This window comes from Symphalangus syndactylus, chromosome 3 (assembly GCF_028878055.3).
Source record: "Symphalangus syndactylus isolate Jambi chromosome 3, NHGRI_mSymSyn1-v2.1_pri, whole genome shotgun sequence".
Taxonomy (NCBI): Eukaryota; Metazoa; Chordata; class Mammalia; order Primates; family Hylobatidae; genus Symphalangus; species Symphalangus syndactylus.
Genome location: NC_072425.2, coordinates 52,521,154 through 52,543,979, shown reverse-complemented (window position 1 = coordinate 52,543,979; position 22,826 = coordinate 52,521,154). Strand labels below are relative to the sequence as shown.

The following is a 22,826-nucleotide window of genomic DNA, read 5'->3' as shown; positions in this document are numbered from 1 at the left end:
ATAGCATTTCATGACATTAACTTAAGTATTTAGTTCTTTATCTGTTTATTGTCAACTACCCACTAGGTTCTAAGTTCCCAGGAGTCAAACATGATTTTATGCATTTCTACATCTCCAGTGCCTAAGAGAGTAAGTGCTGAATATGAGTGAATGAATGAATGGATAAACTGAAATTAAAGCTGAAATGAAAGTCTAAAAGACTGATCTGATGGGGTAAACAGACACAACTAAAGATAAAATCAGTGTACTAGCCAGGAATCTTGCCAAAATGAAACAACGGATAAAAATTGAAAATGTTGGAAAAAGTTAATTTACATAGAAGATAAATATATACATATATTTAAAGAAAAGGGAATTTTTATTGTTATAAAATATACATATATATAAAGTTTACCATTTTTATCATTTTTAAGTGTATAAGTCAGTGGCATTAAGCATCTTTTCATGTGCTTCTTGGCCATTTGTATATCTTCTTTGCAGAAATGTCTATTCAAGTCTTCTGCCCATTTTTGAACTGAGTTGTTTGTTGCTGCTGTTGTTAAACTGTAGGAGTTGTTTTTATATATTCTGGATGTTAAGTCGTTATTAGATACAGGCTTTGCAAATATTTCCTTCCAGAAACAGGAGTTTTTTTTTTAAAAGAAAGAACATAAATAATGAGGAGGAAATAGTAAAAAAAAAAAAAAAAAAAAACTTGAAAAAAATTCTTCTAGAACTGAAGAAAGACACAGTTCTTCAGCTTGAAAAAACGTCACTGGTATCCAGTAGAATAAATGAAAAATGTTGATCTTTACTATCCATAATACCTATATGTATAATATATACACATAGGTACATGCTATATTGTTACATGCACTTAACATTTTATACACACATATAAATAGATCATATCATCTGACAATATGCTTTTTCCATCAGCACAGTGACTTTGAGATGTATCCTTATTGATGCATGTAAATGTGGGTAAAAATAAACTGGATGTAGGCCAGGCGTGGTGGCTCACGCCTGTAATCCCAGCACTTTTGAGAGGCCGAGGCGGGCAGATCACGAGGTCAGGAGATCGAGACCATCCTAGCTAACACGGTGAAACCCCGTCTCTACTAAAAATAGAAAAAATTAGCCGGGCATGGTGGCGGGCGCCTGTAGTCCCAGCTACTCGGGAGCCTGAGGCAGGAGAATGGCGTGAACCTGGGAGGCGGAGCTTGCAGTGAGCCGAGATCGTGCCACTGCACTCCAGCCTGGGCAACACAGCAAGACTCCATCTCAAAAAAAAAAAAAAAAAAAAAAAAACTGGATGTATACTTTTCACATTCCGGAAAATTTTCAAGGTAACAGGTCAACAGATCAATCTAACAAAAGGAGGTACAGAACTACAAACATCACACAAACCAGACTCCAAGATACAAACATGAAATGGGACAAAGAGGATCACTCAATTATAATAAAAGAAACAATCCTCTGGGGAAAGGCTGAGATAAAACATACAGCATTTGAAGAAACATCAACAGGAGAAGTCAAACATCAAAAAGCACACATAGGGCCAGGCACAGTGGCTCATGCCTGTAATCCCAGCGTGAGGAGGGAGGCCGAGGCAGGTGGATCACTTGAGGTCAGGAGTTCGAGACCAGCCTGGCCAACATGAAACCCCATGTCTACTAAAAATACAAAAATTAGCTGGGCATAGTGGTGCACTCCTGTAATCCCAGCTACTGGGGAGGCTGAGGCATGACAATCACTTGAACCCAGGAGGCGGAAGTTGCAGTGAGCCGAGATTGCACCACTACACTTGCACCACTACACTCCAGCCTGGGCGACAGAGCAAGACTCCAAAAAAAGGAAAAGCACACACAGCTGGTCCTTTTGAGCAGCCTGAGATCTGTGAAAACAGTTCTCTATTCACTTGACCCAGAACACCCCACAAAATTATGCAAATCCAGTGGTTCAAATCTTTGTATTCAGTTTAGGAACATCCAAGAAACGGCCCAGGCCATCAGGGTATGTATATACAAAAAGCCAGCATGTATGTGAAAGATGTCACCTTACAGAAGCAATGTGTGCCTCTCCATCATTACCAGGGTGGAGATGGTGAGTGTGTCTAGGCCATATAATGGGGCTGGACAGAGGGTCGATGACCTAAAAAGAGAGCCGAATGTTCGCTGCACATGCTTAACAATGCAGAGAGTCCTGCTGAACTCAAGGGTTTAGCTGCAGATTGGCTGGTCCTTGAGCTTATCCTGGGGGAACAAAGCCCCCTGAGATGTACGGTCCAACTGTACTTGCAGAGCTCGTGGTCAGGTTAACCCACACACGAGTGTCCCTTTGAACAGACCCTTACTGAAAAAAAATTGTTCCTAAACCAGAAGAGGAGTTTGCAGAGAATAAAAGGATATCTCAGAAGAGACCAAAGAAACGGAAACTTATGGCCAGAGAAGAAATTCAGCATAAAATAAATGCAAATAAAAATTAAAAATGTGTACCCAGATATTACCAAGAATTTACAGAAAATCAATACCTGAATGAGAACTAATACTCCTGAGAACAGTTAATAAATCGAATACTTGGAAACACATCGAGACTCTTTGAATTAATTTGTATGATATTTAGGTGAGAGTTAAGACTTTTGGAGATGTTGAGATGGAATGAATGTATTTTGCACGTGAGGCAGATGTGAATTTGGAAGGCCAGAGGTTGGACTACAGTAGGTTAAATGGTAGAGCCCAAAAAGACATGTTAACATTCGAATCAGGGATTAGAACCTGGCAACATGGTCTGTTTGGAAAAAGGTTCTTTACAGATGTAACTAAGTTAAGGCTCTCGCTGGAGGAGGCAAAAAAAGGCTTCTCCCCCAGAGCCTTTGGAGGGGGTATAGCCCTGTCAACACCTTAATTTTGTACATCTGGCCTCCAGACGTGTGAGAGAATAAATTTCTGCTGTTTCAAGGCACCCAGTTTGTGACCGTGTGTTACAGCAGCCCTAGGAAACTGATGCAGAGGCCAAGCAAAAGTTCCAAATCAAGCAAAGTCCCACAGTGTATTCCTTCCATTTACCCCAAAATATAACAATCCCAGAACAGTGGCTTAGAACAACAACGATCGTTTGTTTTTGCCCACACATTTGGATGTCATCTGGGCTTAGCTAGGCATACCTCACTCAGGGTCTCTCAGTGGTGGTAACCAGATGGTGGCTGGAACTGGAGCCACCTTGAAGGTGTCATCCCTCACACGTCTGGTACCTGGACTAGTAAGACTCAAACAGCCAGGGGCTGGGGCAGCTGGGGCCTCTTAGTCATCTCTTTCCCCTTCTATGTGGTTCTCACATGATCTTTCTACATGGCAGCTGCGTTCTCTTATAGAAGCTGCCACAAAGACGTGCCTTTTGATGAGTATGTAAAAGAATTTACAGATAGTACCATTGACTCAGAATTGCAGAGTATGGTGAAGCTCACCTCCCAGAGTTGTCTTGCTAAGTGGGGCAAGGAAGCTGCAATATTTATATTCCAGCTACCATCAGTAATCCACACTGGTAAGTACTGCCCAGGAGAAGACACGTTCTCAGATACTTCCAACTCTCCAGGAGAGCAGGAAATGTGGGAATGGCAGCCTTCAAGGGGGTCCTCTGAGAAATGCAGGCGTGGCTGCCGGAAGGAAAGCACCTGGGGGAGGAAACGCACGCAAGCACAGGACTGTGGGCAGAGCACTGACACGGGCTCCATATCGCCAGCTTATGTGGAAATGTAGCACATAGTGTAGCGGCATCGTTATCTGGGGTAATACCTGAGGTTCATTGTCCCACAGCCACGGAAAACTAGGACGCGACACACCACAGTGAGGTTAAGAGCAGAAGTTTAATAGGCAAACGAAAGAGAAGAGCTCTCTGTGCAGAGAAAGGGGTCCCAGAGAAAATGGGTTGCCAGTTCTGCGGCGAAATGCACAGGGTTTTATAGATGAGCTTGAGGAAGCGGTGTTTGATTTACATAGGGAATGAAAGATTGGTTGGACCGGGTGTGCCATTTGCATAGTGCATGAAGAAGCTGGCCTTCCCACCGTAATATTTTATTATGCAGATGGCTTCTCTACCTGGCTGATGCCATGTTGCCTGTTCCTTCACTGTACACGTGGTGACAAAGAAAATGGAAGATGGGGTCTCCATGTTGAACATACCTGGCTTCCAGGTAGTCCTTTTCTATTGGCACAACTGCCAGCATTCTCCCGTGCACTGCCAGCTTGCTTACCTATGTTTGTAGCTCAATTTTTCAGGCTGCTCTTTGTCAAAGAAGAAATAATTTTGGGGTTGCTTTTTGTTCAGAAAGAAGCTCTGCTGAGAACTCTCTTACCCTATCTGCCTAAATAATTTGTTTTTAGCTCCTGTATCAATAGCACTGGTACCATTTCAGAATACTGGGGAAAGTCAGGATTACTCAAATGAATGGCACTCAAAAAATCGTTATTCCTTTAGAAAAAAACATAATTAAGTCCCTTAACTCTCATTATACACAAATATAGTTTCCAGAGTAAAGAGCTAATTGCAAATAACAACAAACTGCTGCAAGAATGGTTGGAAACCACAGATGTGGTGAAGAAGGCCTTTCTAAGCAATATGCGGGTCCCGAGGCAAAAAAAAGAACAGACTGAAGCACCACGTAAGATTTAAAATTAAAGTATGATGAAAGAGCAGAAACAACTAGGTGGAAACTGAGCAAAAATATTTTTCACATATGAAACAGAAAAATGTAAGATATTCAGGATGTATAGAGTTCCTACAAATCCATAAGAAAGCAAAAATAACCAATAGAAAAATGGATTAAGAAGATGAATTGGCGATCATACAGTCTATAAATGCCAATAAACATAAGAAGCTGCACAACCTCATGAGTAACCAGAAGCATCAATAATAAAGGTTAGTGAGGTATCATTTTACCTCCATTGAACTGGCAAATTTTTTTAAAAGATTGATAATATCCATCATGGACTAGAGCATGGAAGAACTTTCAAATTATTTTAAGTGGTTGAGCCATTTTGGCAGTACTTACCAAAATTAATAACGTGCATAGTCTTTAGATATGTTCCATGTTGAAGAAACTGGTCAGAAAAACTCCAACATGCCCAGAAAGATATACACACAAGGAACATCGACAGTTACGGCAGCATTATTTGTAATAGGGGAAAGGTGCGAACAACATAAGTATTCACCAACAGGGAAACGTTTAAATAAAATGGAACGATGAATATACATAAATTATTCCATGAAAGTCTTCAGCCATTAAATACAAGAGATATATCAGACGGGAAAAAAAAATGCTAGAAAAAGACATAAGAAAAAAAGTTAAGTTGTAGAAAAGTATTGTCCCTATGATCTCAATTATAGTTAAGAAATCCAATCCAATTAAGTATGTGCGCGTGCATACTGTTTGCATATGCATTGGAAGGCTCTAAAAGGTTCTGCACCAAACTGCTATATGATTTAATACCTGCAGAGCCTTGGCCTATGTCCGACAAACAGGAAGTGCTATATGGGTTGGCTATTTTTGTGCATAATTATGCATTTCTTAATGATAATGCATTCCTGGATTACTTATGCTACTAAACGTAAACGTATTGGCCAGGCGCGGTGGCTCACGCCTCTAATCCCAGCACTTTGGGAGGCCGAGGCAGGCGGATCACCTGAGGTCGGGAGTTTGAGACCAGCCTGACCAACATGGAGAAACCCCGTCTCTCCTAAAAATACAAAATTACCCAGGCGTGGTGGCGCACGCCTGTAATCCCAGCTACTCGGGAGGCTGCGGCGGGAGAATCGCTTGAACCCGGGAGGCGGAGGTGGCGGTGAGCCGCGATCGCGCCATTGCACTCCAGCCTGGGCAACAAAAGCGAAACTCCGTCTCCAAAAAAAAAAAAAAAAAAGAAAGTAAACGTATTGCAATCATTTTAACTCTCTGCGCCCAGCTGATGACCAAGTGTAAGGCCCGTTCGTTACTACTTTCTCCATCGTGAATCCAGCAGGGCGGGTAATGGACACAAGGTAAACAATTCCTGGAAAAACTGCGGCGTCCCACCCGACCCCGCCCAGCCTCGCGTCAACCGGTGTGCAAGTGCGAGTAGGCGGTGCCCAGGGCTCCGCCGCCCCGCCCTCTGCGGAGGTGATGACGACACTGAGCAGCGACGCGCACTTTTAGGACGTGCTTGTGACCCGCCTTCCGGAAGGAAGCGGCTAACTATGGCGACCGCCACGGAGCAGTGGGTCCTGGTGGAGATGGTACAGGCGCTCTACGAGGTGGGCTCCGCGCCATGAGCGGTCCGCGACCACACCCGGGCCTGGGGAGGGTGGGAGGGCGCGTGTGGATTTGTGGCCTGAGACCTCGGCGGGACTGGCTCGGCCACGCCCAGACTCGGCGTCTCTTGCCGGAAGGCCTGCCGGGAGCTTCTAGTCCCAGCGGTCGAGTGTAGGGAGGAACGGGCGGGGGCCGGCACCGAGGGTCTCGGTTTGAGTTCTTATGCTCCGGGTCCCCTGGAGGCTCCGGAAAGGAACACGTGTAAGGGGCCGCAGGAGACAGATCTACAAAAACCAGAGTTTAGACGGACGATAAAACGGAGTGGTGAAAATGAGTGGAAAACCTTCGTCTGGGAAGGTCCTAAGGAAGTCAGTTCTTTGGAACAACGGTACAGTTCGTTGGTGAATAAAATTGTAATAAATTGGAGTTTGTCTGTTTTTGTCGAAAAGAAACCAAGTGATTTAGGGTTTGTGAATAAGAAATAGTTTGTCATTCTTCTGCGTACATCAGTTTTCTATCTTATAAAGATACAAGTAGTTTAGTCGATATTTATTTATTTATTTATTTATTTATTTATCTTGAGACGGAGTTTCGCTGTTGTTGCTCAAGCTGGAATGCAAGGGCGTGATCTCGGCTCACCACAACCTCCGCCTCCCGGGTTTAAGCGATTCTCCCGCCTCAACTTCCCAAGTAGCTGACATTACAGGCATCTGCCACCATGCCCGGCTAATTTTGTATTTTTAGTAGAGACGGGGTTTCTGCATGTTGGTCAGACTGGTCTCAAACTCCCGACCTCAGGTGATCCGCCCGCCTCGGCCTCCCAAAGTGCTGGGATTACAGGCGTGAGCCACTGCACCTGGCCGTAGACTTTTAAAGGAAGAATAGTTAAGAGTTTTTTGAAGCCTAGTTATTTCAGATACGTAAGATAACAAGAAACCAGAATGTCAGTCTTAGTGTTCATTCATTTAATAACTGAGATTCCCCGTGCTGTCTTGCAGAGCTATTCATTGGGCACTGAGTAACTTATTCTATTTTATTTTATTTTGTTTTTTAAAGACAGGATTTCACTCTGTCGCCCAGGCTAGAGTGCAGTAGTGCGATCAGCTCACTGCTGCTTTGACCTCCCGACTCAAGCGATCCTCCCACCTCAGACTTCCGTGTAGCTGGGACCACATACCACCACGCCCAACTAAACTTTTTTTTTTTTTTTTTTTTTAATAGAGGTGGGGGACTTGCTATGTTGCCCAGCCTGGCCTTGAACTCCTGGCCTCAAGCAGTCCTCCTGCTTTGGCCTCCCAAAGTGCTGGGATTACAGGCATGAGCTACCACACGCAGCTGCAACTGAATTTTTAATTTAACTTAAGTAGCCACATGTAACTTAGTGACTTTCCACATTGGACCACACAGATCTAGATGCTAGGGATAGTGCGGTGAACAAATAGGCAGAAGTCCCTGTGCTTATAGAGCTTACATTCATTTCAAGTGAATTTCACGTTACTTTTGATGATTTAATATCACCAAACTTAATATCACCATCTGCTGGTAGGGGTAATGACAGTGTCTTCTATTGCAGGACATACTGGGAATTTTATCTTGAAACATAGCAGAGACAGCAGATGTGGCTCTGTCTTATGCTCATGTATTAAGTGATGCCCAGTATTAGGTTAATTATAGTGACCTAAAATGAGCCACTAAAATTGAATGATCTTTTTTACAAATGATTTTTTAAAGAAATGGATTATTTTCTGTTAAATGTTGAGTGCCCCCTTTTTGAAGACTGACAGTAGTGTAACTTCTCATTCCCCGAAACTGTCCAGCAGTGAGACTTGGGAGAACTCCTGTATGTAACATTTCCTGGGAAGGAAAAGAAGTGGTGTTTGTGATTTTTATGAATTCCCTAGACAAAGAGTTTCTCAACTTTTCTTAGAGCGATTTCTTTTTGCAGTGGGCTCTTAACTGGTGGCTCGGGCAGATGTTTGCTTGCTAGACTCCAACTGTTGAGAAAACTAAAAGGGTATTTAGACTTATTCATAAATGAATTGTATTTAGGGGGATGAGCAAATTTTAAAATTCATCATAAAGGTAAACTTCTTACTCCCAAATCCTATGCACGTTGAATGTAGAATCTGAGTAGTCTTGTATCGTGTACCCAAAAAAATACCCACTGAAATTAAACAATCCAATAGTTGATATTGTTTTAAATATTGGGATTCTGTGTTAGATTTTATTTATTTATTTATTTGAGACAGAGTTTTGCTCCTGTTGCCCAGGCTGGAGTGCAATGGTGTGATCTCAGCTCACCACAACCTCCACCTCCTGGGTTCGAGCGATTCTCCTGCCTCAGCCTCCCAAGTAGCTGGGATTACAGGTATGCGCCACCACACCCAGCTAATTTTGTATTTTTAGTAGAGACAGGGTTTCTCCATGTTGGTCAGGCTGGTCTCAAACTCCCGACCTCAGGTGATCTGTCCACCTCGGCCTCCCAAAGTGCTGGGATTACAACTGTGAGCCACCACGCCCGGCCTAGATTTTATTTTTTCAATTTTAGTTTTTATTCCCAAAGAAGTTTTAAAAGCTAAAAATATTAGGGGTTTTTCATGTGAGGAAGAAATTGCCTGCTATTAGAAATGGGGAAAGGAATGAATAGAAATTAAGGGAGCTTCGAAAGTCAATTGTTAAGAATAGGCTAAAAGTCATAGGAGGCAGTATATGCAGGTGTAGTAAATTTTATGTGCAGGTGTTAGAAGTGTATGTTTCATTTCTTGTTTTTGACTCACTCTTAGGCTCCTACTTACCATCTTATTTTGGAAGGGATTCTGATACTCTGGATAATCAGACTTCTTTTCTCTAAGACTTACAAATTACAAGAACGATCTGATCTTACAGTCAAGGTATGAAATTAAATCTCTGCTTTCATTATTGGGTATGTGATTATCGTTGCTATGTCTTTCCAGAAAGGATTTGTGGTGGCTCAACTACGTGTGTTAAAGCATTTTCTGTAATGTAAGGAAATCAAGGGGAATGAAATATTAGGGTAGGCAAAATATGGGGAAATCTGGAAATAAAGTCAGTACCCAAATGAAGACCGTATTATGGTCTTGGATACTTTGCTAGGAGTAAACAGCAGTCTTGCAAATAGATGGTTAGAGGGAAGCATGGGCAACTACTGGAGTTTGAATATTCATATGAGTGTTGTGTGAGTTGCTGCAGAATAGCACAACTGTTTCTGAAGTGTGGGATAACGTTTCCCCTGTGGTCTTCTTAAAGGAGAGTCAGAGTAGAAAAGAATCCTACTCGTACCCACCTCAAATCGAATTTTGATGTGTTGTGTATGGTAAAGAAAAAAAAATTCTGAGCATAGAAGTTAAATTTTCATAAATTGTCAAGTCACTCACAAAACTACATGGAAAAGAGCCTCTAGCTCTAGTGATAAGGAAAGAGGTGAGGGTGGTAAGTGCAGAAAACTCACAAGTGATTCTGTTTTTATTCTAGCCACAACTAGACATGGTATTTCTAGCAGTGTATTCACTGTGACTTTTGCGTTGCAACAGGCCATTTTGATATTGCCAACGTCGAAGTAAAGCGACTGCGCCTGAAAAGCTTCAGGGGGTTTGAATAAGGATAGCTATAGTAACAAGTGCTATGTGGCTTACGGAGGAATAAGCGATAAGCGCTTTTAAATCAGTTTGTCTTGGACAAATAGAGCTTGTTATAACTGTTCTTCATAAGGATAGTATGAGGAAGGGGTAGGATATATATTCTATTAGGGGGCTGAGGATGAGGGTAAGTCATATGATACCGTAGCCGCCTAGTTTTAGTAGTACTGCTGTAAGTACTATTGAGCTGGCAATAGAGGCGTCTATGTGAGCTTTAGGGAGTCATAGGTGAAGTCCATATAGGGGTATTTTTACTATAAAAGCCATAATACATGCTAGTCATATAAGGTTGTTAGATCAGAAGTTTAATAGTTCTTGATTAGTAAACATTATTATTAGGATATTTAGTGAACCTGAGCTATTTCGGGTGTGGATGAGTGTAATAAGTAAGGGAAGGGATCCTACTAGTGTGTAAAATAAGTATGAGCTTGCATTAGGCATTCTGCTTGGTTACCTCAGCAGGTAATAATGATTAGGGTAGGGATGAGTGTAGCTTCGAAAAGAATGTAAAGTATGACCAGTTCTGTGGCTGTAAATGCTGTAATTTAAAAAATTTGTAGGAAAACTAATTTGGAAATACGGAGTTTTTTTCCGTAGGGGTGATTCATTAGACAGGTGATGTTGGCCTGCTAGGATTATAAGAGGTAGTAGTCAGGCTGTTTGGATTAGAAGAGGTGACGTCAATGGGTCAGAAGAAAAAGTTAATGAGAAGTTAGATGAATTATTGTTTGGTTGATTAAAAAATAGTAGGGTAATGAGGCTGATGAATAGGCTATGAGTAGCTATATTCAGACTATAGAGTTTTTGGAGAGTTATGTCGTAACAGTATAATTGTTGGAATAATAATTTTTGGCATTGGAGTAAACTTAGATTTTGTACGTAGTCTAGGCCGTATGCGTTGGAGATCGGGACTAGGAAAGCAAGGCCTACTGCGGCTTTGCAGGCAGCAGATACTAAGAGGATAATGGGTATTATGAATCCTAGAGTGAAATGCATGTTTAAAGTTATGAGCGTATTTATGATAAATATTGATAGTATGATGCCTTCTAGGCATAATAGAGATGGTATTAGGTGGGATCGATAGATTAGTACTCCCAGCAGTGCTATGGTCTATGCTAATATAATGTTAATATAAATAAATGGCATTTGGTAAATATGGTCTATCATAATCTAATGAGTCGAAATCATTGAATTTAAACTATTTACCAGTTCAACTCAGTGTAATCCTTTTTGGGTTCATTCATAAATTAGGCCTAGGATTAGAATGGTAATTAGTAGAAGGGCTGTACTGATTATTAGTATAAGGTTATTTGTTTGAAGGGCTCATGGCAGGGGTAGGAATAGGGCGATTTCTAATCGAATAGGAGAAATGTGATGGCTATTAGAAAGAATTTTATGGAGGAGAGGAGGCGGGTAGAGGTTAATGGATCAAATCTACATTCATAAGGGCTGGATTTTTCTATGTAAGTATTAACTTATGCGAGTCAAAATGTAATTACTACTAATAATAGAGTTAATAAGGTGTCAGTTATTAGGGCTAGTGCTAGGTTAATTACTCTTTTTCAGACTTTGTCGAAACCAGTTGATTGGAAGTCAGTGGTACTGCTTATACTAAAAGAGTAGTAGGACCCTCACCAGTAGATAGAGACACATGGGAATAGTCATACGACATCTACAAAGTGTCAATATCAGGTGGCGTCTTCAAAGCCAAAATGGTGGTTGGATGTCAAATGAATTTTTTTTTTTTTTTTTTTTTTTTAAGACAGAGTTTCGCTCTTGTTGCCCAGGCTGGAGTGCAGTGGCGCAATCTCACCTCACCGCAGCCTCCGCCCCCCAGGTTCAAGCGATTCTCCTGCCTCGGCCTTCCCGAGTAGCTGGGATTATAGGCATGTGCCACCACCCCAGCAAATTTTGTATTTTTAGTAGAGACGGGGTTTCTCCATGTTAGTCAGGCTGGTCTCGAACTCCCGACCTCAGGTGATCTGCCCACCTCGGCCTCCCAAAGTGCTGGGATTACAGGGATGAGCCACCATGCCCGGCCTAAAATGAAATTTTAATTGGCAGAGAAGGCAGATGGTGAGAATCGTTGATCCAATAATAACATGAAGTCCATGAAAGCCTGTGGCTATAAAGGATGTTGAGCTGTAGATTCCATCAGAGATAATAAAGGGGGCCTCGAAAGATTCTGAGATTTGTAGAAGGGTGAAATAGACTCCTAAGAGGATTGTGGTAAGTAGTGCTTGAATTGTTTGTTTTTGGTTACCTTCTGTTAGGCTGTGATGGGCTCAAGTAATTGAAACTCCTGATGCAAGTAATGCAGACGTATTTAGGAGAGGTACTTCTAAAGGGTTCAGGGGAAGAATACCTGTTGGGGGTCAATGTCCTCCCAATTCTGGGGTTGGTGCTAAACTGGAGTGATAGAATGCCCATAAAAAACCGGCGAGGAAGAATACTTCTGAGATGATAGGAGCATCCGGTATCGGAGGCCTTTTTGGACAATTGCTGTGTGGTGGCCTTGGAATGTACTTTCTCGGACAATATCACGTCATCATTGATATATAGTCAGTGTGTTGGTTAGTAGGCCTAAAGTTAAAAGAGTGGTAGAATTAAAGTGAAATCCGGTGGTTAGGCCGGGTGTTATTAGGAGAGCCGAGAGAGCTCCTGTTAGTGGTCAAGGGCTAGGTACAACTATATGGTAGGCATGTGTCTGGTGGGTCATTATGTATTACGCAAACAAAGACTTACTAATAGTGCGAAGACATAAGCTTGAATAAGAGCGACAGTGAACTTGAGAATAGTTAGTAGAATTAGAGTAGTAAGAAATACTGAAGTTGCAGAGACACTAATAATTGATAATATTAGCACTGCATTGTATTTTAGTTCTTTTTTTTCCTGTAGGAAAAAGAAGAACTGATTGAAGAGTGGCAGCCAGAACCTCTTGTTCCTCCTGTCCCAAAAGACCATCCTGCTCTCAACTACAACATCGTTTCAGGGTAAATTGATTTTGCTACCTGAAGTACTTGTATTTGGCTTCTTGTAGTAACCTGCAGTCTATAGTGCTTTATATGTAGTAGTCCTTTTTTATCTGAAACAAAACATTTTGAAGTTCCCAGGAGTAACAGCTTTAAGCTCCTGATTTTAAAAAATTTATTCTAGGGATGATACAGGCATTTTTTAAAATCTCCAATTTAAGCATTGATGTTTGCCCTTTTTTCCAAGAATGCACACGTGTTAATATTTCAAATGGTCGAACACTTAAAATGAAAAGCAACAGACTCCTGCTTTTTACCCATCTGGTTATTTTCTGATTTTAAATCTGTCGCACGTTACCCTCGTAATTCTAGAGACTGTGGTATGCTTAACTACCATTCGTGGATTCATCAACTACAGGCAACACCTGTTGATCCCCACAGTATGAATTATGGAGCTACCGCTCACTTATGCCTCTTTCCTCCTTGCTTCTAGTGTCTCATCTATTTCTTACTTTTCGTTCTCTTGGCTGTCTTTGCTATGTTGTATGTATTTTCATTAATTAAGAAATACATGAAGAATACAGAAAGTTGATACCAGACACCTATATACCTACCACCCAGAATTAATTGGTGTTAACATTTTGCTATTTTTAATTCAAACTTACTTTTACAGGTAAACACAATATTACAAATGCATCTTAAGAAATTCCTTCACATCCCGTCACTTACTCTTGCCTCTCAAACACATAACCACTGTCTTGAAGTTGGTGATTGTCTTTTCTTTGCTTATATTTATAATTTTACCATATATGCCTGTTGCCATAAAAATATTTAGTTTATTTTAAAATGTGATAGGAGATATTTTCCTGAGTATTATTGTTCTGATTCTGATCTGTTCGAAGAGGAGCTTCTATTCTTTACTTCTGTACATCTCTTTAGTCTTATAAAAGTTTTATATATTCTGAAATCAAACCTACCAGTCTTTTTTTTTTTTTTTTTTTGAGACAGAGTCTCGCTCTGTCGCCCAGTCTGGAGTGCAGTGGCGCCATCTCGGCTCACTGCAAGCTCCGCCTCCCGGGTTCACGCCATTCTCCTGCCTCAGCCTCCTGAGTACCTGGGACTACAGGCGCACGCTGCCATGCCCGGCTAATTTTTTGTATTTTTAGTAGAGACGGGGTTTCACCGTGTTAGCCAGGATGGTCTCGATCTCCTGACTTTGTGATCCTCCCACCTCGGCCTCCCAAAGTGCTGCGATTACAGGCGTGAGCTGCCGCGCCTGGCCCAAACTTACCAATCTTTTATAGTTTGGTCTTTTGAAGTCTTAGGGAATCGTTTCCTACCCTAAAGGTCTAATTTGATTGTTTTCCATATGATGGTCAGTTGTCTCAGCATTATTAGTTGAATAATCCAGTATTTACCTACTGCTTGGAAATTTCCCTTCTTTGGTAAGCCAGATTCCCTTCTAAAGGTTCTATTTCTGGCTTTTATTTTTATTCATTGGATATATTCGTATCCCCATATACCAGAGACTCATTCGTATATACCACGGCTTTATAATAAACGTTGATTAGAGTGTCTTTCTACCTCCGTGTTCTTCAAAATTGTCTAGGCTATTCTTGACCCTTCTTCACTGTGAGTTTAGGTTTAGGTGATCATATTTGACCAAAAAATTGCATTTGGGTTTTTTATTAGAAGTGTGTTGAATTTATGGATTAATTTAGGAGGCTTGGTATCTTGCTGATGCTTAATCTCACTACCCATTTACATGGCATATATTGCTTGCATACTTGGGTCTTTTGTTTTCTATAGTAAAGTTGCTGGAAGAGGAGCGGGGGAGGAAAGAGGAGGAGAGGAATGCACACATGTGGGTGTAGGAGGCTCCCTTCTGAGGGGAGGCTGGAAGGAGAAAGATGTGGGGCTAGGAGGTGTGGGGCAGGGGTCAGAGGTCAGAGGCACTGAAACGCAGCTGAATGACAGCAGCCTCCTTTCTCATTAGGTGGAACCCCCAAAATGGGGGCAAGGTCAGTGGGAAGAGCCAGGGAAGAGTTAGGAATTATGGATATCAAATTTTACTCAATTCTTGGTGTGGGAGAAGGTGTGGAGGGACGGGCAAAATGAGGGGCCCAACAGCACCGTGGGCCGAATCAGAGTAGGACGAGGAGCTGGGATCTGTGAAGTGTAGGTGGCCAGGGGCAGGGAGTCTCAGCAGGTGTGGAGACAGCAGGGGCAGGCTGGGTGGCACTGCAGTTTGCCATGTCTTACTTTTTTTTTTTTTGAGACGGAGTCTTGCTCTGTCACCAGGCTGGAGTGCAGTGGTGCGATCTCGGCTCACTGCACCCTCCACCTCCCAGGTTCAAGCCATTCTCCTGCCTCAGCCTCCCGAGTAGCTGGGACTACAGGCACGGGCCACCATGCCCGCCTAATTTTTGTATTTTCAGTAGAGACAGAGTTTCACCATGTTGGCCAGAATGATCTCGATCTCCTTTTTTTTTAATTAAAAAGTAAACTCTAATGTCGAAAATGCAGACTTGGGGAGGGCAGAGAGATCCCACACAAGGCTGTCACTTCACACTTGGAAGGTTGCACAGCAGCCGGGCAGAGAACGCTCCTCACTTCCCAGATGGTGAGGGGGCCGGGCAAGGCGCTTCTGACTTCCCAGACGGTGCAGGGGCTTGGCAGAGGCGCTCCTCCCTTACAAACGGTGAGGGGGCCGGGCAGAGGTGCTTCTCACTTTCCACACAGGGCGGCGGCTGGGCAGAAGCGCTCCTCACTTCCCAGACGGTGAGGAGGCCGGGCAGAGGCACTCCTCACTTCGCAGACAGGACGGCGGCCAGGCAGAGGCGCTCCTCATTTCCCAGACGGTGAGGAGGCCGGGCAGAGGCACTCCTCACTTTGCAGACAGGACGGCGGCCAGGCAGAGGCGCTCCTTACTTCCCAGACAGGGCGGCGGCTGGGCAGAGGTGCTCCTCACTTCCCAGGCAGGGCGGCGGCTGGGCAGAGGCGCTCCTCGCTTCCCAGACCGTGAGGCGGCCGGGCAGAGGTACTCGTCACTTCCCAGATGGGGTGGAGGCCGGGCAGAGGCGGTGCTCCTCCTCAATTCCCAGACGGTGGGCAGCTGGGCAGAGGCGCTCCTCACTTCCCAGACAGGGCGGTGGTCAGGCAGAAGCGCGCCTCACTTCCCAGATTGTAAGGGGGCCGGGCAGAGGCACTCCTCGCTTTGCAGACAGGACGGCAGCCGGGCAGAGGCGGTGCTCCTCCTCACTTCCCAGACAGGGCGGTGGTCAGGCAGAAGCGCTCCTCACTTCCCAGACTGTAAGGGGGCCGGGCAGAGGCACTCCTCGCTTTGCAGACAGGACGGCAGCCGGGCAGAGGCGCTCCTCACTTCCCAGACAGGGCGGCGGCCTGGCAGAGGCACTCCTCACTGCCCAGACGGGGCAGGACCCGGGCAGAGGCGCTCCTCACTCCCCAGACTGTAAGGCGACCGGGCAGAGGCGCTCGTCGATTCCCAGATAGGGCGGCGGCTGGGCAGAGGCGCTCCTCACTTCCCAGACGGTGAGGAGGCCGGGCAGAGGCACTCCTCACTTCGCAGACAGGACGGCGGCCAGGCAGAGGCGCTCCTCATTTCCCAGACGGTGAGGAGGCCGGGCAGAGGCACTCCTCACTTCGCAGACAGGACGGCGGCCAGGCAGAGGCGCTCCTTACTTCCCAGACAGGGCGGCGGCTGGGCAGAGGTGCTCCTCACTTCCCAGGCAGGGCGGCGGCTGGGCAGAGGCGCTCCTCGCTTCCCAGACCGTGAGGCGGCCGGGCAGAGGTACTCGTCACTTCCCAGATGGGGTGGAGGCCGGGCAGAGGCGGTGCTCCTCCTCAATTCCCAGACGGTGGGCAGCTGGGCAGAGGCGCTCCTCACTTCCCAGACAGGGCGGTGGTCGGGCAGAGGCGCCCCTCACTTCCCAGATTGTAAGGGGGCCGGGCAGAGGCACTCCTCGCTTTGCAGACAGGACGGCAGCCGGGCAGAGGCGCTCCTCACTTCCCAGACAGGGCGGCGGCCTGGCAGAGGCACTCCTCACTGCCCAGACGGGGCAGGGCCCGGGCAGAGGCGCTCCTCACTCCCCAGACTGTAAGGCGACCGGGCAGAGGCGCTCGTCGATTCCCAGATAGGGCGGGGGCCGGGCAGAGGCGCTCCTCACTGCCCAGACGGTGCAGTGGCCAGGCAGAGGTGCTCCTCACTTCCCAGACAGTGGAGCAGCCGGGCAGAGGCGCTCCTCATTTCCCAGACGGTGAGGAGGCCGGGCAGAGGCGCTCCTCACTTCGCAGACAGGACGGCGGCCAGGCAGAGGCGCTCCTTACTTCCCAGACAGGGCGGCGGCTGGGCAGAGGTGCTCCTCACTTCCCAGGCAGGGCGGCGGCTGGGCAGAGGCGCTCCTCGCTTCTCAGACCGTGAGGCGGCCGGGCAGAGGTACTCGTCACTTCCCAGATGGGGTGGAGGCCGGGCAGAGGCGGTGCTCCTCCTCAATTCCCAGACGGTGGGCAGCTGGGCAGAGGCGCTCCTCACTTCCCAGACAGGGCGGTGGTCAGGCAGAAGCGCGCCTCACTTCCCAGATTGTAAGGGGACCGGGCAGAGGCACTCCTCGCTTTGCAGACAGGACGGCAGCCGGGCAGAGGCGGTGCTCCTCCTCACTTCCCAGACAGGGCGGTGGTCAGGCAGAAGCGCTCCTCACTTCCCAGACGGTAAGGGGGCCGGGCAGAGGCACTCCTCGCTTTGCAGACAGGACGGCAGCCGGGCAGAGGCGCTCCTCACTTCCCAGACAGGGCGGCGGCCTGGCAGAGGCACTCCTCACTGCCCAGACGGGGCAGGGCCCGGGCAGAGGCGCTCCTCACTCCCCAGACTGTAAGGCGACCGGGCAGAGGCGCTCGTCGATTCCCAGATAGGGCGGGGGCCGGGCAGAGGCGCTCCTCACTGCCCAGACGGTGCAGTGGCCAGGCAGAGGTGCTCCTCACTTCCCAGACAGTGGAGCAGCCGGGCCGAGGCGCTCCTCATTTCCCAGACGGTGAGGAGGCCGGGCAGAGGCACTCCTCACTTCGCAGACAGGACGGCGGCCAGGCAGAGGCGCTCCTTACTTCCCAGACAGGGCGGCGGCTGGGCAGAGGTGCTCCTCACTTCCCAGGCAGGGCGGCGGCTGGGCAGAGGCGCTCCTCGCTTCCCAGACCGTGAGGCGGCCGGGCAGAGGTACTCGTCACTTCCCAGATGGGGTGGAGGCCGGGCAGAGGCGGTGCTCCTCCTCAATTCCCAGACGGTGGGCAGCTGGGCAGAGGCGCTCCTCACTTCCCAGACAGGGCGGTGGTCAGGCAGAAGCGCGCCTCACTTCCCAGATTGTAAGGGGGCCGGGCAGAGGCACTCCTCGCTTTGCAGACAGGACGGCAGCCGGGCAGAGGCGGTGCTCCTCCTCACTTCCCAGACAGGGCGGTGGTCAGGCAGAAGCGCTCCTCACTTCCCAGACTGTAAGGGGGCCGGGCAGAGGCACTCCTCGCTTTGCAGACAGGACGGCAGCCGGGCAGAGGCGCTCCTCACTTCCCAGACAGGGCGGCGGCCTGGCAGAGGCACTCCTCACTGCCCAGACGGGGCAGGACCCGGGCAGAGGCGCTCCTCACTCCCCAGACTGTAAGGCGACCGGGCAGAGGCGCTCGTCGATTCCCAGATAGGGCGGCGGCTGGGCAGAGGCGCTCCTCACTTCCCAGACGGTGAGGAGGCCGGGCAGAGGCACTCCTCACTTCGCAGACAGGACGGCGGCCAGGCAGAGGCGCTCCTCATTTCCCAGACGGTGAGGAGGCCGGGCAGAGGCACTCCTCACTTCGCAGACAGGACGGCGGCCAGGCAGAGGCGCTCCTTACTTCCCAGACAGGGCGGCGGCTGGGCAGAGGTGCTCCTCACTTCCCAGGCAGGGCGGCGGCTGGGCAGAGGCGCTCCTCGCTTCCCAGACCGTGAGGCGGCCGGGCAGAGGTACTCGTCACTTCCCAGATGGGGTGGAGGCCGGGCAGAGGCGGTGCTCCTCCTCAATTCCCAGACGGTGGGCAGCTGGGCAGAGGCGCTCCTCACTTCCCAGACAGGGCGGTGGTCAGGCAGAAGCGCGCCTCACTTCCCAGATTGTAAGGGGGCCGGGCAGAGGCACTCCTCGCTTTGCAGACAGGACGGCAGCCGGACAGAGGCGCTCCTCACTTCCCAGACAGGGCGGCGGCCTGGCAGAGGCACTCCTCACTGCCCAGACGGGGCAGGGCCCGGGCAGAGGCGCTCCTCACTCCCCAGACTGTAAGGCGACCGGGCAGAGGCGCTCGTCGATTCCCAGATAGGGCGGGGGCCGGGCAGAGGCGCTCCTCACTGCCCAGACGGTGCAGTGGCCAGGCAGAGGTGCTCCTCACTTCCCAGACAGTGGAGCAGCCGGGCAGAGGCGCTCCTCATTTCCCAGACGGTGAGGAGGCCGGGCAGAGGCACTCCTCACTTCGCAGACAGGACGGCGGCCAGGCAGAGGCGCTCCTTACTTCCCAGACAGGGCGGCGGCTGGGCAGAGGTGCTCCTCACTTCCCAGGCAGGGCGGCGGCTGGGCAGAGGCGCTCCTCGCTTCCCAGACCGTGAGGCGGCCGGGCAGAGGTACTCGTCACTTCCCAGATGGGGTGGAGGCCGGGCAGAGGCGGTGCTCCTCCTCAATTCCCAGACGGTGGGCAGCTGGGCAGAGGCGCTCCTCACTTCCCAGACAGGGCGGTGGTCAGGCAGAAGCGCGCCTCACTTCCCAGATTGTAAGGGGGCCGGGCAGAGGCACTCCTCGCTTTGCAGACAGGACGGCAGCCGGGCAGAGGCGGTGCTCCTCCTCACTTCCCAGACAGGGCGGTGGTCAGGCAGAAGCGCTCCTCACTTCCCAGACTGTAAGGGGGCCGGGCAGAGGCACTCCTCGCTTTGCGGACAGGACGGCAGCCGGGCAGAGGCGCTCCTCACTTCCCAGACAGGGCGGCGGCCTGGCAGAGGCACTCCTCACTGCCCAGACGGGGCAGGGCCCGGGCAGAGGCGCTCCTCACTCCCCAGACTGTAAGGCGACCGGGCAGAGGCGCTCGTCGATTCCCAGATAGGGCGGGGGCCGGGCAGAGGCGCTCCTCACTGCCCAGACGGTGCAGTGGCCAGGCAGAGGTGCTCCTCACTTCCCAGACAGTGGAGCAGCCGGGCAGAGGCGCTCCTCATTTCCCAGACGGTGAGGAGGCCGGGCAGAGGCACTCCTCACTTCGCAGACAGGACGGCGGCCAGGCAGAGGCGCTCCTTACTTCCCAGACAGGGCGGCGGCTGGGCAGAGGTGCTCCTCACTTCCCAGGCAGGGTGGCGGCTGGGCAGAGGCGCTCCTCGCTTCCCAGACCGTGAGGCGGCCGGGCAGAGGTACTCGTCACTTCCCAGATGGGGTGGAGGCCAGGCAGAGGCGGTGCTCCCAGACGGTGGGCAGCTGGGCAGAGGCGCTCCTCACTTCCCAGACAGGGCGGTGGTCAGGCAGAAGCGCGCCTCACTTCCCAGATTGTAAGGGGACCGGGCAGAGGCACTCCTCGCTTTGCAGACAGGACGGCAGCCGGGCAGAGGCGGTGCTCCTCCTCACTTCCCAGACAGGGCGGTGGTCAGGCAGAAGCGCTCCTCACTTCCCAGACTGTAAGGGGGCCGGGCAGAGGCACTCCTCGCTTTGCAGACAGGACGGCAGCCGGGCAGAGGCGCTCCTCACTTCCCAGACAGGGCGGCGGCCTGGCAGAGGCACTCCTCACTGCCCAGACGGGGCAGGGCCCGGGCAGAGGCGCTCCTCACTCCCCAGACTGTAAGGCGACCGGGCAGAGGCGCTCGTCGATTCCCAGATAGGGCGGGGGCCGGGAAGAGGCGCTCCTCACTGCCCAGACGGTGCAGTGGCCAGGCAGAGGTGCTCCTCACTTCCCAGACAGTGGAGCAGCCGGGCAGAGGCGCTCCTCACTTCCCAGACGGTGGGGCGGCTGGGCAGAGGCGCTTCTCACTTTCCAGACGGTGGGGCGGCTGGGCAGAGGCGCTCCTCACTTCCCAGATGGTGCAGGCAGAGATGCTCCTCAGGTCTCAATCTCTTGACCTCCTGATCCACTCCCCCCCCCCGCCCCCCCGGGCCTCGCAAAGTGCTGGATACAGGCGTGAGCCACCACGCCTGCCCCGCCGTGTCTTCTTTCTCCTCTCAAGCAGCCGTTTTCGTCTCCTGGATTTTGATGTTCTACTTAACCACCCTCATGTTCTTACGCATGTTGCCCTGCTGGAGGCGTCCTTCTCTTTGGGAAGCCCTACCCACCAACAGTGCCTCAGGAGATAGACAGGGAAGCTTAGCCGGTGGGGGCCGCTCGTCTCTATCCCACCTCAGTTGCAGGGGAGGGGTCGGTTGCAGCTGCAGCGGTGGCCCTGACAGTTTTCTTTTGCGGGAACTGCGGGACCTGTGGCCGACAGCTCTGGGTAGAGAAGACCTACTTGATCCAAGAGCTGCGGGATCCCTGGGCTGCATGTCCTCCCCCACCATCAGCAAGCCTGGAGAGCCGGGCAGGTGGTCTTTTCCCAGCACCTTCAAGGCTGCCTCCTCTGGCCACAGGGAGCAGCTCGGAACTGGGGCAGGGAGCACTGTTGGAACTGGGTCAGGCTTCCCAAAGGGAAGGATGCCTCCGGCAGGGCTGTGTGAACTGGCAACTCCATGGCCCTTGGAGTAGAAACTCACTGCATGCACCTGGGCCTTGTCAGTCTGGTTCTTTTCTGTCAAGCTCTTGAGGTGGACGTTTCCCTCCAAGGGCCTGGGATTGTACCAGGAGGAAGTGAGGTTTCCCTGAGTCTCCAGGGGCCTAGAGGTGGAGGCTGCTTCCCCATTGCTACAGGGGCCCCTTTTATTGTCCTCCTGTCCCTGGGTCTCTACCTGGTCTTTCACCTCCGTTGCTGCTTTGGGCTCTTCTGCCCTCACCTCCGTCTTGGGGAGCCTGGCTGGGATCACCTGCTCATCTAATGAAGGAAGTTGGAGGTTAAACTTGCCTCTGAGAGGAGGGATCCTCACGGGGCTGACGTGTCCAAACATCATGGAGTTGCGAGCAGACAGCACGGGTTTCTTCCTTGAGGGGGGGCTCCAGACCACAGGAGGCAGGACCCTCTGTGGGGTGCCCGTGTTCCGAGGGATAAGACACAGCCTCATAGGGGCGCCATCCCACCTGACTGGAAAAGAAGGCCCAAGATATCGCTGACGGTTGAAGAGGAGTGGGAAACGGCCCAGGATTCCCGGGGCAGGCACAGGTGCAGGAGCCGCGGGGTGAGCCCGGCCAGCTGGGAAGGCCTCACGGACAAGACGAGCAGGTTGCCAGTGGCGTGGCCAGGACCTGCGGCGGGACCAGGAACAAAATCTGCTTAGTGAGTTACCCATTTTGATCGAGTTGTGCACAGACGAAACTAAGGGTCAGAAGCAGAGAGGATACTCCTAAGTCACCCACTTCTCTGTGGTGAAGTGCACACTGGGCACCTGGGAGTTATGACATCACTATGGGGCTGGTGACAGAGCCAGGGTGTGGAGGAGTGCTTAGGAGCCCAGCGAGGGTGCCTACAAGAGGGGTCAAAGGGCAAAGGGCGAGACCCTTCCACCGGTCCAGCTGGACTCTAGCCTCAGGGACATCCTGCTCCTGGGGGCAGGTGTGTGGCCCTGGATGGGCCCCCCTGTGGGGCTGTTGGGGGTGCGGGGCTGATCCGCCAGAGCCCTTCCTGCCTGGCGCCTGGCCCAGGTGCTGGCTGGCACCCAGTGGCCCTGTCCCCCGGGTTACAGGGCCAGGACCTGCTGGAAGCAGAGCACAGGACCAGCCAGATCCCGCCAGGCTCCCCCCGGGGCCTGTCTAGTGCCTCTATGCTGCCTGGAGCCAGGCCCGCCTTCTCCGTGGCCG

At 50.0% G+C, this 22,826-nt stretch overlaps 3 protein-coding genes across 15 annotated transcripts in view; 1 reads left to right on the top strand and 2 right to left on the bottom strand.

The window, feature by feature from the left end:
- LOC129478496 (isoleucine--tRNA ligase, cytoplasmic-like) overlaps positions 1 to 22,826 on the bottom strand; it is a 216,281-nt gene that overhangs the window by 77,098 nt on the left and 116,357 nt on the right. The gene's annotated exons all lie outside the window — the stretch shown is intronic.
- The window catches only part of LOC129479212 (serine palmitoyltransferase 1-like), a 79,101-nt gene continuing 62,421 nt past the window's right edge, over positions 6,147 to 22,826 (top strand). For 8 of the 12 annotated variants that reach the window (XR_008656605.2, XR_010120022.1, XM_063636257.1 and 5 more), the window contains exons 1-3: positions 6,147 to 6,267; positions 9,049 to 9,156; positions 12,820 to 12,914. Coding sequence is in view for 9 of the 12 variants with exons in the window: in XM_063636257.1 (XP_063492327.1) it covers positions 6,211 to 6,267; positions 9,049 to 9,156; positions 12,820 to 12,914 (260 nt within the window). In the remaining 3 variants the exon portion in view is untranslated. The remainder of the gene's footprint in view (positions 6,268 to 9,048; positions 9,157 to 12,819; positions 12,915 to 22,826) is intronic. The other 4 variants (XM_063636258.1, XM_063636260.1, XR_010120021.1 and 1 more) reach the window with 2 other exon arrangements.
- Positions 21,041 to 22,428, bottom strand: LOC129479213 (putative UPF0607 protein ENSP00000381514). 2 transcript variants are annotated; one of them, XM_055271977.2, is made up of 2 exons: positions 22,315 to 22,428; positions 21,041 to 21,906 (listed from the first exon to the last, which is right to left on the bottom strand). In XM_055271977.2, exons 1-2 carry the CDS (start codon positions 22,316 to 22,318, stop codon positions 21,143 to 21,145), a joined length of 768 nt encoding a protein of 255 aa, XP_055127952.1. In that variant the 5' UTR covers positions 22,319 to 22,428; the 3' UTR covers positions 21,041 to 21,142. The 2 variants fall into 2 exon arrangements, with proteins under 2 accessions (XP_055127952.1, XP_055127951.1); XM_055271976.2 differs by having other exon boundaries at positions 21,041 to 22,427.